The sequence below is a fragment of the Bos mutus genome, chromosome 9, assembly GCF_027580195.1.
Source record: "Bos mutus isolate GX-2022 chromosome 9, NWIPB_WYAK_1.1, whole genome shotgun sequence".
NCBI lineage: Eukaryota > Metazoa > Chordata > Mammalia > Artiodactyla > Bovidae > Bos > Bos mutus.
The window spans coordinates 80,144,139-80,158,632 of record NC_091625.1 but is presented as its reverse complement, the minus strand read 5'-3'; the positions used below and the strand labels follow the sequence as shown (position 1 = coordinate 80,158,632).

The 14,494-nt window shown below is 42.4% G+C and overlaps 1 protein-coding gene across 10 annotated transcripts in view; it reads left to right on the top strand.

The window, feature by feature from the left end:
• HIVEP2 (HIVEP zinc finger 2) overlaps window positions 1-12,695 on the top strand; it is a 219,165-nt gene extending 206,470 nt beyond the window's left edge. For all 10 annotated transcript variants that reach the window (XM_070376782.1, XM_070376779.1, XM_070376776.1 and 7 more), the window contains 3 exons: window positions 1,737-1,838; window positions 2,610-3,505; window positions 10,214-12,695. In XM_070376782.1, coding sequence (XP_070232883.1) covers window positions 1,737-1,838; window positions 2,610-3,505; window positions 10,214-11,038 — 1,823 coding nt within the window. In that variant the 3' untranslated portion in view covers window positions 11,039-12,695. The remainder of the gene's footprint in view (window positions 1-1,736; window positions 1,839-2,609; window positions 3,506-10,213) is intronic.
• The last annotated feature ends 1,799 nt before the right edge of the window (window positions 12,696-14,494 follow it).

Below are 14,494 nucleotides of genomic sequence, written 5' to 3'. Positions count from 1 at the left end.
GTAGCTCAGCTGGTAAAGAATCTGCCTGTAATGCAGGAGACCCCAGTTTGATTCCTGGGTCAGGAACTTCCCTTGGAGAGGGGATAGGCTACACACTCCAGTATTTTGGGGGCTTCCCTGGTGGCTCAGATTGTAAAGAATTCCCCTGCAATGTGGAAGACCTGGGTTCAATCCCTGGTTTGGGAAGATCCCCTGGAGGAGAACATGGCAACCCACTCCAGTATTTTTGCCTGGGAAATCCCGTGGACAGAGGAGCTTGAAGGGCTGCAATTCATGGGGTCGCAAAGAGTTGAACACAATTTAGCGACTGAGCGTGCACACATAGAAACACACATACATACGTAATTAGGTACATGTATAATTATACAATCAGCCCTCCTTATCTATGAACTCTGAACCTACAGATACAGAGGGCATTATACTATACCATTTATACTATACATAAGGGACAGTTATATATAACTATCGGAGAAGGCAATGGCACCCGACTCCAGTACTCTTGCTTGGAAAATCCCATGGATGGAGGAGCCTGGTAGGCTGTAGTCCATGGGGTCGCTAAGACTCGGACATGACTGAGCAACTTCCCTTTCACTTTTCACTTTCGTGCATTGGAGAAGGAAATGGCAACCCACTCCAGTGTTCTTGCCTGGAGAATCCCAGGGACAGGGTAGCCTGGTGGGCTTCCATCCATGGGGTCGCACAGAGTGGGACATGACTGAAGCGACTTAGCAGCAGCAGCATATATAAGTATCTGTGTATGGAAGATGCAAGAGTTTGGGCTTGTGCTGTGTCGCTTCAGTCATGTTTGGACTGTAGCCAAACCCAATGGACTGTAGCCCACCAGGCTCCTCTGTTCATGGGATCTTCCAGGCAAAAATATTGGTGTGGGTTGCCATTTCCTACTCCAGGGGATCTTTCCCACTCAGGGATCAAACCCGAGTCTGTTATGGCTCCTGCATTGGCAGGCATGTTGTTTATCACTAGCAACCTGGGAAGCTATATCACCATCATAATACATTCTTTGTTCTTAGAACAATGGGAGTTTCAAGGTAAATAAGAAAGGAATTTTGCTGCTCTGGAACTTTAGAAGTTGCTGTCATAAACTCTGCTGATATATGTCAGATAGATAGAAGCTAAATACTAAGATTAATGTTCCCAATAAGTAGTTAGCTAAATATTTGTTTGGATCTTTGAATTTATTTACAGGATTGGCCCCAACATCAGTTTGCATTAATTTTTTCTTCTGACACGTGAGCATCCTGCCAGTTTAATCTGTATCTGATTGATGACAGAAGGTCTGGGGTCCAGGGACTATGTTGATTACAATAGTTTATTCTGAAATTGCTCAGAGATGTGTGACCCAGCTTGCGTCACCCTGTTGATGTGGAGCCCAAGAAGGCAGACCCAATTGGGCCAAAGGTATTAGGTCCTCTCTCAGCCAGAAAAGCCTGGGATTCTCAGTCATACTTGAGTCTACACTTGAAATAATATGAGCCTAGACTTCCACAGGTCTAGAACAAAGACAGCCTGAGACTAGGCTGAAGCTGTCAGGGGGTTCATATCTTCAGAAGCCAAATTGTTCCTCTTAAGTTTGAGGCAAGGAGCAGGGGGTGGGAACAAATTTGTGTTATCTCAAGTTAGTTCATTTCACACTGAATTTTGGAGCAGTCATCACATTTTGGTAACCAATTAATTGCTCTTTTTTTTTTTTTTTTTTTTTTGGCTGTATTTTCTAGGAAACCTAACGAAGCATATGAAATCTAAAGCACACATGAAGAAATGCCTGGAGTTGGGGGTCTCAATGACATCAGTCGATGACACCGAAACCGAGGAAGCAGGTATTCACACTTGAGTTGACCGACCTCTTTACTGTGCATGCTGGAGCTTTGCGGCCAAGGTGGTAAAATAAATATAGGTATTAAAAAAAAACTGATCACGTTTCATTTTACTAAATACTAAACAGAGAAGAGAAGTCTGACGCATTGAATTGCTTGAGACTTAATGAAAAGAAATGCATTTCAGTTTTGGCTGAAGAAGTAGAAATGCCTTACTGTGAAAATAATTTTATCATTATTAGAACAGAACCATAAAGGAAATCTAATTGCATTTAAGTTGTAATGGTGATTTAAATCTTATGATGATACTTTTTGGGAAATTTGCAAAGCATTTTAATGTCTTATTTTTTTGATCAAGAGGAAATCTAGTAGAAAAAAAATGTCCATCAATAACCTCAGTAGAAAATCTGGGAATCAGCTGGACTTCCTGACTTGTAGAGACAGGTTCTTGCTTTTCTTTTTCCTCTAATATCATCATTAACAACATTATGTATCTACTTATTGAGGGTTTTCTATGAGTGGTGTGATACCTGAGCTAAAAGTTCCTACTCTGGAGGCCATACTGTAGGTGGGAATGAAACCAGATAGCTACATAAAAAGATAAGAACCAACCAGTGTCACAGAGGTAAGTGCTCATGTTATAGGAGTTCAGAGATGACCACCTCTAGGGGCTAGAGGATTGAGGAAAGCTTTTGCAAAGAGATGGCATCTGAATGAGCTTCTAACCTTCTTGTTTGAATCTTGATGTTCACTCTCTTTGTTCAATCGCTTCAGAAACAATGGAAGATTTGCACAAGGCAAGTGAGAAGCACAGCATGTCCAGCATTTCAACTGATCATCAGTTCTCAGATGCTGAAGAATCGGATGGTGAAGATGGAGATGATAATGACGATGACGACGAAGATGATGAAGACTTTGATGACCAAGGAGATTTGACACCAAAAACAAGATCAAGAAGCACCAGTCCCCAGCCTCCTAGATTCTCCTCCTTGCCGGTGAATGTTGGCGCTGTGCCCCACGGGGTTCCTTCCGATAGCTCCCTGGGGCATTCTTCATTGATCAGCTATTTGGTTACGTTGCCAAGTATTCAGGTTACTCAGCTGATGACACCAAGTGACTCATGTGAAGATACTCAGATGACAGAATACCAGAGGTTATTCCAGAGCAAAAGTACAGACTCAGAACCAGACAAAGACAGGTTAGACATCCCCAGTTGTATGGATGAAGACTGCATGCTGTCTTCAGAGCCAGGCTCCTCCCCACGGGACTTCTCACCCTCCAGCCGCCATTCCTCTCCAGGATATGATTCTTCACCCTGTCGAGATAATTCACCAAAGAGGTGTCTGATACCCAAAGGGGATTTGTCACCCAGAAGACATTTGTCACCTAGGAGAGATCTGTCACCCATGCGACATCTTTCACCAAGAAAGGAAGCTGCCTTGAGAAGAGAGATGTCACAGAGAGATGTTTCGCCAAGAAGGCATCTGTCCCCAAGGAGGCCAGTGTCACCTGGGAAAGAAATCATGGCCAGGAGGGACCTCTCTCCCAGGAGAGAGAGAAGATACATGACCACCATAAGAGCACCATCTCCCAGAAGGGCTTTATACCACAACCCACCGTTGTCCATGGGGCAGTATTTGCAAGCAGAGCCAATTGTATTGGGGCCTCCTGTAAGTATCCTTAGTTTTCTCTTTCTAATATATAAGCCCAAGCTCATTGGAGCCTCTTGATGACACACTGGTGTGAAATTTATTATGACATGGGTATCTCTCATGGGGAGGAGTGAATTTGGTTACTGAAAATAGCAGGAAGGCATTTTTATCACATGCTATTGTCAATCACATGGCTATGGCGTTACCCCAAGTGTAGTATTGCATCAGAGAAGAGCATTTCAATCTGGTAATGACAGGTGAGATCTTTCCGAATGCTTTCTAAGCTTAACTCATTATATATAGGCAGGAGTTGAAACCTTGGCATGAGTGGAAAAGGTAAAAAGTCTTTGGAATGACATGACTGCCTAGACAGACAGTCTGAGGGATATTTAGGTATCATTTATCTAACTCTCTACCAGGTGAAAATTCTGATTCAGGCATTAGCATTGACTTTCAATCAAAAAAAATTTTTTAAATAAACTAATTACTTTGCTGATAGTGAGTGGATGTGTGAAACCAGTAAGGGACCAGGAAAGGGAAGAGTGAACCCTGTGGTATAAATGACAGGCATGAACATGCCTGCTTTTCTTGCTGGTCCCACCACCTCCTGTTACCAAGAGCCCTTGTTCAGTGATATTGTGAGCTCACAAAGTGGGCAGTCTGAAGAGGTAAGGGAGAAAGCATCAGAGGAGATTTCTGTGGACGCCCTCATTATAGATTAAGATAACAACAGTAGCAATCATGAATGAAATGTGGGCAGTAGGGCTTAATGCACATCCATAGAAGAGGATCAGCCCTGCCTCACTTCACCAACATGATAGATCTTGATGTCTTTTTCAACTTGTGTGAAAAAAAAAAAAAAACGAAAGAAGCAGGCACCTAGCATACCTAGCGTAGACAGAGGAAGGATACCTTTGGAGTTTGGCTACTTTAAATGTGCTTTTTGTTTCCTGGGCTCTATTCGTGGCCATTCTCTCTTTGCTCTGGATTTCCATCATGTGGGTCGTCACTGCCCTTCACAGCCAAGGAAGCACTACCAGCTGTCAGCTCTGCCGTCTTATCACGGCCCTAGTGATCAGCTTCCCCTCTCTCATCTTCTTTTCACCATCCTGAATTAGATGCTTAGATTCACATTTTGAGCTTTAGGAAAACTCCCTGCTGCATTCTACTCCCCAGCCCCAAGACCCTCTGTTTACAAGCCTGCCACCAGCATAGCCTCAGGGTACAATGACTGTAGAAACATGCATAGCAATCAAGACATAACTTCGCTGCTGAGCTAATAAATTAGCCAGCTAAGAAAAAGAGGGGCATTTCCTCAGGTTTTTGAGTCTTAGTGGTACCAAGTAGAAAGGAGGGCTCTTCTGAAGTTCATGCTATTGAAGGATAGAGTGAGAAGTCACTTTCATACCAGAATACCACATCTGGGGTGGAAAATGCTTTTTCTGGTATTTGTTGTTCAGTCACTAAGTCGTGTCTGACTCTCTGTGACCCCATGGATTGCAGCACACCAGGCTTCCCTGTCCTTCACTATCTCCAGAGTTTGCTCAGACTCATGTCCATTGAGTCGATGATGCCATGTCATTCTCTGTCATCCCCTTCTCCTCCTGCCCTTAGCTGTTCCCAGCATCAGGGTCTTTTCCAATGAGTCAGCTCTTTGCAACAGGTGGCCAAAGGATTGGAGCTTTGGCTTCAGTATCAGTCCCTCCAGTGAATATTCAGGGTTGATTTCATTGACTGGTTTGATCTCCTTGCAGTCCAAGGGACTCTCAAGAGTCTTCTCAGGCACCACAGTTCAAAAGCATCAGTTCTTTGGTGCTCAGCCTTCTATATGGTTCACCTCTCACATCTGTACATGACTACTTGAGAAACCATAGATTTGACTGGATGAACCTTTGTTGACAAAGTGATGTCCCTGCTTTTTAGTAATCTGTCTGGGTTTGTCATGGCTTTTCTTCCAAGGAGCAAGCGTCTTTTAATTTCATAACTGCAGTCACCATCCACGGTGATTTTGGAGCCCACAAAAATAAAGTCTGTCACTGTTGCCATTGTTTCCCCATCTATTTGCCATGAAGTGATGGGACTGGATGCCATGACCTTAGTTTTCTTAATGTTGAGTATTAAGCCAGCTTTTTCACTCTCCTCTTTCACCTTCATCAAGAGGCTCTTTAGTTCCTCTTTGCTTTCTGTCATTAAGGTGGTGTCATGTGCATATTTGAGACTGGTGATATTTCTCCTGGCAATCTTGATTCCAGCCTGTGATTCATCCAGCCTGGCATTTCACATGATGTACTCTGCATATACGTTAAATAAGCAGAGTAATAATTACAGCCTTGATGTACTCCTTTCCCAACTTAAACAAGTCCATTGTTCCATGTCCGGTTCTAACTGTTGCTTCTTAATCTGCATACAGATTTCTCAGGAGGCAGGTAAGGTGGCCTGGTACTCCCATCTCTTGAAGAATTGTCCACAGTTTGTTGCCATCCACACGGTCAAGGCTTTAGCATAGTCAATGAAGCAGAAGTAGATGTTTTTCTGGAATTCCCTTGTTTTTTCTATGATCGAATGGATATTGCCAGTTTGATCTCTGGTTAGACCCAATGGTGCTGTGGAGTGTGTGAGCTGAGGCTCCCCCATTCTAATTGGCCTAGTGGGTCAAAACTCTGATATTTGGGAGATGTTGGAGTATATCCAGTCATCTGTAGGCATAAAAAATAATGCTTTGGTGCCAACACAGTATTGTTATTAAAAAATAATAGCAACTCACAGTCACTTTGGGCAAAGGAAGCAAAGAAGTGGACTTAAAGACTTCATCTAATTTTTGGATCTCTGCCCAGAAAGTTGTTGTTGAAAAGAGATTGGTTTTATTAGTGATTGAATTTGTACTTTTTTTTCATACCAGTTCACCTGGATATTTAACAAAATTGTTGAACTTTACCATTTATGAAGCCCAAGTGTTGAGCTTTTGCTCTATTACCCAGTTTAATTCTCTGTAGACAGTTCTTAACATGCTACTTTGCTCATGTGATAGGAAAGAATAGCCCTTGGAATCCTTCCTAAAGCAGGGACGCTTGGTCTCTGATGCTTCCCATTTGATGCTTTAGCACTCTGTTTTTGAGGGGCAGCAGAGAATTTCTGTCTTTCTATGATGTATGGACAAGATTCTCATTGTGAAAAAGAACCAGTGATCCTTTAAGGAGTACTTCCCCTGACTGCTGTAGTAGATGAGTGCTTCCCTCTCTCTGAAGAATGTATGTTGTTCTTCTTCAGTCACTAAGTCGTGTCCAGCTCTCTGTGACCCCATGGATTGCAGCATGCCAGGTTTCCCTGTCCTTCACTATCTCCCAGAGTTTGCTCGGACTCTCATGTTCATTGAGCAGATGATGCTATCCAGCCGTCTTATGTATGAACGTATTAAATTGGAATAACCCTAAAGATAATTATTTTTGATAGAAATTCTGTTAGCAATACCTGTGGTTTAACATTGACCAAGCGCTCACAGGGCAGTTACTCTGGCATTGAAAGGACCTGGTAGCCAAGCATGGCACACTCGTTATCTGCTTCAGCCTGTAGTGGTAGGTTCCAGGGAGCAAGTTTGGAGGAGATGATATGCAGTCACTGAGATTCTAGAACCCTTCTATTTCTGCTCTAGTGTCCTTTGGTTAATTTTCATTTTAAAATAGATGCTAGGTAGGTAGGTAGATAGGTAGATGGATGGATAGATAAAGAGAAAAGCAAAGAAGAAATAAAGAGAGGGAAGAAAGGAGGGAGGGAAGAAGGACAGAAGGAAGAAAGGAAGGAAGAGGAAGAGAGAAAAGTCTTTTATTCATTCGTTCAGTAAATATTTTTTGAGGGTTTAATCATATGTGGCTCAATGATGATGGTGGAAAAATTGTATGGTTTCTGGCCTCATCCTTTTTAAACAAGAATTGTTCCTTTTCCACTTTTAAAGTTTTGGTAGATAAATAGCGAAGAGACAAAGAAAGTGCGTCCTGGTCCTCAGTGCAGAGCGTCCGTGGACACTGTCTAGAACAAGCGCCATGACTTGGTTCCAGCCCTTGCTCTCTGTGTGGTCTTGGGCAAGTCACTTAACCTCTTGGGCAGTTTTTTCATCTGTTTGTGGCAGCCAGGGAGGTGGGCCAAGTAGACTTCTGTCCTTGAAGGAACTTACCATTCAGCTGTAAGGAATGTAGTGAGCTAACAGCCTCCTGATGTTCGAACCTTCAGGATAGACCTCCGTTTTCAAGCCAAGGCCACGTTCTCCCCTGCAACCTCTATCAGTGGCTGAGCCTGGATCAGTTCCAGCTGACCCCCTGCTTCCTCTCCCTGTTAGCGCCACATACCTTATATCCCTGCTCCCCCATCACCAACCCCAGCCGGAACTCCTGTACCTCTACCTCCTTCTTATCCTCTGCTTCCAGAGGACCTACTGACACTGTTGAAAAGATGAGTTGGGGTAAATATTTGGTACATAGGATACAGATAGATATACACACACATATGCATACACTTAGCACAACCCACACAGGCATTCATTATTCATATTTCTGTGTCAAGATTTTTAAGTAAGATGGGAGTTTATTCATATTAAAATGGTAAGGCTCAAATTGTAAAACAAGATAAGGTTGCAAATGAAGTAAAAATTTGAGTAGAAAAATCTTTTGGAGAGTTATTTGGAAGGTGAAGAAGGGGTGAGTCTGAGGACAAAGAGTATGTGAAAGGCTTGGCAGTATCCGGAGCCATGGAAGTGGTTACATGATAGGAATTGTACACTTGCTTCTGTGGTTGTAATCATTTAATGTCTGGTCAGTAAAAGTCTGAATATAACACTTGTATTCTTAACACAAAATTCTATTGGCTTTTGAACAGATTGAATACATCCTATTTTTAGAGGACACTTCATCACTCGCTTTGTTGGACTTGAGTCAGAGATCTTATGAAATAGGACAGCTCTGTCTTTGGCTGCCTCACAAACCCCCATTCTGATTAGGTATATACCGTGGACATCACAGAATAGCAACCAGAGGCAAGATGGAAAAAGAGCCAAACTATGTTTTATTTCAGACTTTACATCTGTGATCATTGTGATCCAAAGAAGATTGATTTGGTTACATTCACAGGTGGTTACTGTAGGCATTATGATCTTCCACCTTACCTAGTGTTGGGTGAAGTAAACATGCCTTTTTTAAACCAGAGCAGATAAATGCAAGAGGGATTTTTTTAGTCGTATTTAATGATTTCTTTCTCATACCACAGAATTCTCCCCTTACCTAGCTTATGAGGTCCTTAGCTTATGAGGATTGATGTTTACATGATTTCTCCTGCACTTTCAGCACAAGTCATTTGTTTTTGGCTTGAATAAGGTGAAGCCTAGAACAGGGTAAGGGCCAAGAATGGTACAGAGTAGCAGAAATGATGGATAATTTATCATCCCTAACCTGGTCTCACAATCTAATTAGAACTGGATGAATCATTAATGTATAGAGCACACCTTGCATTTTTGACCTGAAACATTCTTAGAATGATGGCACAGTGGTAAAGAATCTGCCTGCAATGCAGGAGACACAGGTTCAATACCTGGGTTGGGAAGATCCTCTGGAGAAGGAAATGGCAACCCACTCTAGTATTCTTGCTTAGAGAATCCCATGAACAGAGGAGCCTAGCGGGGTACAGTCCATGGGGTCACAAAGAGTCAGACATGACTGAGTGACTAACCATGCATGCATTAAAAGGATGAATCTCAATTAATTGAAGCTTCGTCATCTCATTTAAACCCGATAATCTCACAGCTAGGGTAGGTTTTGCTATAGAAACAATTATACAAAATGGATTCTCCGTTTTCAGGACTGGGACCATGAAATCTGGATTTCTGGCCCAAAACCTTAAATGTCCTAATTTATTAATTGCCAAGAAGATTTTTAAGTGGAAATAATAACACAGAAAAATTAAAATACAGTTATTTCTGGTTCCCAGCCACAGTCTATTATAAATTATAACTATTTGAAATACTTAACATTAACTACTTTGATGCATAGTTTTCATACAAAATCTGGCCTTGAATTACGGTTTGATGGAGATGCTGGTGCTGATCTTCTGCCTCAATGCCTCCTGAGCAGAAATCTATTTCTTTAGAGCAGTGTCTTGCACATTGGAGGGACCAGTTTGTGTATCACCACCATTTTGTCATCTGTTCTGTAAAAGACTAAAAAAGAAAAAAAAGAGAGCTAATTTGCAAGCTTGTCACTCCATTTATATTCATCAACCCTTAAGAAAAATATTAAAAATCTGCCCAGTATATAAACAGATGGTAATCGTTTAACTTTCTTTTGGATTTAAAAACTTGTTATTAGTGTTTTTTGGCTCAGTAAAGTTTTTCTGGTAATTATCCATTATTTTCTTTTCATTCTGTCTTACAAAAAAAAAAAAAAAAAAAACACCAGAGCTGGACCATGTCTCTGTACCTAGTGGAAAACACACTGCAGGTTTTATCACATTCCTGTTTAACAACAAAAGCAACTTTCACAGACCTACCTGCTTCATTCAAGAATCCTAAAAGACTGCGGAGCAAACCTCTTTTGTCTTGAGAAATCAAAGAGTGATAGAAAGATTAGGGAGTCTTCACGTGTTTTAAAGGAATGAGTGAGTGAGTGAGTGAATGAATGAAACAGCTTGACCTAAACGTGAGGCATGCTGGGTCCTAAGTGTTGTCTCTCTGTTTCCCCGATGCAGAATTTAAGAAGAGGATTACCTCAGGTTCCTTACTTCAGTCTCTATGGAGACCAAGAAGGTGCTTATGAACATCCAGGCTCCAGCCTTTTCCCTGAGGGTCCTAATGACTATGTCTTCAGTCATCTTCCACTCCACTCTCAGCAACAAGTGCGAGCTCCTATCCCCATGGTGCCAGTTGGTGGGATCCAAATGGTTCACTCCATACCGCCGGCCCTGTCCGGTTTACACCCTCCACCCACATTGCCTCTGCCAATGGAGGGCTCCGAGGAGAAGAGGGGAGCCTCAGGGGACTCCTTCGCCAAGGATCCCTACGCAGTTTCGAAGCAGCACGGGAAGCGGTCGCCTTACGCTCCCCAGTCATCTGGTCCACCTAGCACGCCCTCCTCTCCGCGGCTCCTGATGAAACAGAGCACTTCAGAAGACAGCCTGAATGCCACAGAGCGGGAACAGGAGGAAAACATACAGACTTGCACAAAAGCCATCGCCTCCCTCCGGATTGCCACAGAAGAGGCCGCTCTGCTTGGGGCAGATCAGTCAGCTCGGGGGCAGGTGCCTCATCAGAAACCCTTGGAAAGTGCACAGGCTAGCATTAGACACTTTAGTGGACCTGAGCCAGGTCAGCCCTGTACCTCAGCTTCCCACCCTGACTTGCATGATGGCGAAAAGGACAATTTTGGTACATCCCAGACTGCATTCGCCCACTCCACGTTTTACAGCAAGAGTTGTCTGGATGACCAACAGTCAGGCTTTCAAGAGAGCAAGGAATTACCTTCAAGCACAGAGGCAGGCAAGGAACCGGCTTCAGAAAAGAGTCAACTACATTGATCTAAGATGCATGGAGACTTTCATTTCCACATTTTCCCATTTGTTTTTGTTTTCGTTTTTCTAGAAATAGAGGTAATCAAGTTTATAGCATGCCTGTCCTAAGTTACTGGTAGTTTGCTATTATATATACTTTTGTTATATCAAAAGAATTAGGTAAATTAACAAGTCATCATGAGCCTGACCAAAACAAAATTTGAAATTAACCTATTGGGTCTGGTACTTTTAAAATTGTACAGATGTTTGTGCCTTTTCTTTACTTTGCTTATATTCTTATAAGCATTTTTTAGCAGTAATTTGTACATATTTTAGAATTTGTGTATCTGCTTTGTAATAAATGTAATTTCTTTCCTTTTTTGGACACTTGGATCTAAATGATGTAAAGCAAAACAGCATCAATATATATGTGAGGTTGCACTAAAACATATTTTTATATGATTAAAACTGAACAGCTTTTATGTACAGCTCTGATTCTGTAATACTAATATTTATTTACTTTGTTTCATAAATTGTACATTTTTTCTTAATGTTGTGGATTGCTTTTCTATGTGAAGCATGGGGTTTACTGTTGCGTAACTAGAACAAAAAATGTATATTGTAAACAAGATATTTAAACTAGAGTATCTTATTCTGCACTTATGCATTAGTTAAAAAAAAAAAGATAAAGGATGTATCAGTCAGTTCTTAACTCTTGTAAATTTTTTGTCTCTTGTTTGCTGGATTGACTATAACTTAAGTGCTGATTGTGATTTTAAACTGATAGTACCGTAAAGCATTAAAGTAAACAATGTGCTATTGTGAGTTTTTTCAAAGCTTTATAAATCAGTTATAAATAATATTAAAAGTATTTGGTCTTATGTGAACATGTTGATCTATATACTCAACTAAAAATATGGGAAAACATTCCGCCCCATGTAAATATGTACAAGTGCATCACTGGTACAATTTTATGTAACTCAGTTGGACACTAGGTTGCCACAGACCTATGCTAGGGTGTCTTTAAAAATTAAAGTGACAAAGCACACGGGACTGTGTTGAGCTTGGTTATCGGCCGGGCCCGGTGGCTTGGCAGGCAGTGCTGTGCGCTGCCCGTGGAGAAGACCTGGGCTTATCAATCTCCTTGGTTCTTGCTGCACGAGATGGTGACTGGAACTAAGGCTACTACGGAGGGGTCGCGCTTGGACTGAGAGGTGGGTGTGGAAGCGGGGAAGGGTGTGGGGAGCTGCTCCCCAGCCTTTCCCGTCAGCCAGTCTGCACGGTAACAGGGTTGACATCAGCTCTGGGGGAAGCCACTTGACCCTACTGCAGAAGGGAAGAGTGTCAGACCCCTGGCTATCTCAGGGGGAATGGAAAAGAAGCTTACCAGGGGGAAAGAACTTGTGGGAGGATGCTGTCTTTTGTATATAACATTCAGAATGGGCTTTGGTTAGCGTTGACGATGGGCAGAGCCTTTGTAGGTTCCGAAGAGTGGAAGGAAGGGAAGGGGTACAATACATGGGCACACACAAACACGTGTGTGCACACACACACACACACACACACAATCTGGGTTATCTTTGTGCTATATAGTGGATTATAATTCTGTGAAACCAAGTTTGTATATTGAATTACATTAAGGAGTGTTCTTTAAAAAGAGAAATAAATATACGATTACATGCTTGAGGTGTCTAGTTTTTATGTGTTGTTTGACATTTTGATTTCCCAATTTTGTTGCTGGAGAAATGTTGATGCCATCTGTGCTTTTCACTCCTAGGCTCTGCCCATCCCAGGCTGCGCAGAGTATGAATGCCTTGAACAAGTGAGAAGGCAGTCGTTGGTTTCAGCATGTCACCTGATTAGAACAGAGTGGTCAGCACAGTGTGAGTTCTAGAAATGGAGTGCTTAGAACCTGGACATGGCAATGGGTGTCTGAAAAGAGTCGTGAAGAAATCAAATCATCATTTCCCCTCTGCTTCCCTCTCAGCATGCATACATGTCTGAAATTCTACTACCCAGGAAGCCTCCTGATTTTTGCTGAAATGAACGAAGGTAAAAGCCAACTGAAACCAATACACCATATAATGTCCACAAATCACAGTTCTTTTATTACAAAAGAGTAGAATCTTAAGTAATGGAAGTAGCTCATTAAAGGTCAAAATCTATGGGTATTTCCATTCCAGAAATCTCAAATTGGCGGATTTACAACTTACATATGATGTTTTATAAGCCAGGCTGTCTCTTTAAAACTATGTTTTACAAAGGTGATTTAAAGGCCACCATGGCCAGCCTAATATCCATCTCTCACAGAGAAGAATCTTTGAAACATTTAATTGCATAGGGTGATTTGTGTGTTTTACTCCTCACTTATGTGTGTGTGTGTGTGTGATCCCAGGTCAAATCAAATGCTCTGCTTCTTCCTCTGATTCATTGCATGTATTCACTTGCTCATAAAACAGTTTTTGAATCCCTACTATGAACTGGGTGCTATAATGCGCATTTAGGGTGGATAAGAGTATTCCTGCCATCAAGGAGACCAAATAGAGAAATGATATGTGAATAAATGTGTGCAGTATGCTATTAGTGCTAAAATAATGGTACATTTGATGTATTTTGCAATCACAAAGGAGCAACCACCCTGCTGAGAATGGAAGGAGGGATGGAGCAGGCTTCTTTGCAGAGGTGGTCCTGGAGCATTACCAACCAGGGTTCTTGGCCTTCTTAATCAATAGAAATTGCTGAGTTCAGACAAGAAATCCTGGCAAGGTTTCACTGGGGACGCCTGCTGCAGCACAGAGAAGTGAGAAGAACCAGCAGGTGCCTGTGCTTGTCCGCTTGCTGGGGGGGAGCAAGCTGGTACCTTGTACGAGGCGAGGGTAGGTGTGGGTCCAGGGGGCGGGCTGGAGTGGTGGCTTAGTTGGTTTGCCCACCCTTTCCGTGGTCATGTACAGAGGGTATGCCCAGTACTCTGCTTTGGCTCCCAAATCCCTGCTTTTGTCCCAGCTCTTCAGAAGTGACCACTGGGCTTCTTGGTCTTTCTGCACCTTGTTCTCCATAATTTGTCCCAACTGTCTATTTTTAGTCCTTTATAACTTCATTGTATTTCATCGCTCAAGGAGACGTTTGCTTAGGTGCAAGCACTGGAGCAAACAGTCCCAGGTCCCAGGTCTCATCCTAACAATTTATTGACTTATTCAATAGATAAACTTCACCATGGCCACTGGGACACTGTTCTGTGTGCTAGGTGCACGGTACTACGCAAAACACAGCAGGTCCTTGCCTTCATGAAGTTTACATTCCAGTAGAGGTGGGGCATAAAAATAAAGTGCAAAGCGGCATGTTAGATAATCATGATCATGTTGTGTAAGACTGAATGGAGGAAAAGCCAGATGTAGCTGGCTGCCTAGGTCTATGACAGGGTGGATGTAATTAAGCTGGAAAGGCAGGTCAAAACCCAAGATCCTAATCCAGCCCAAGGAGCTC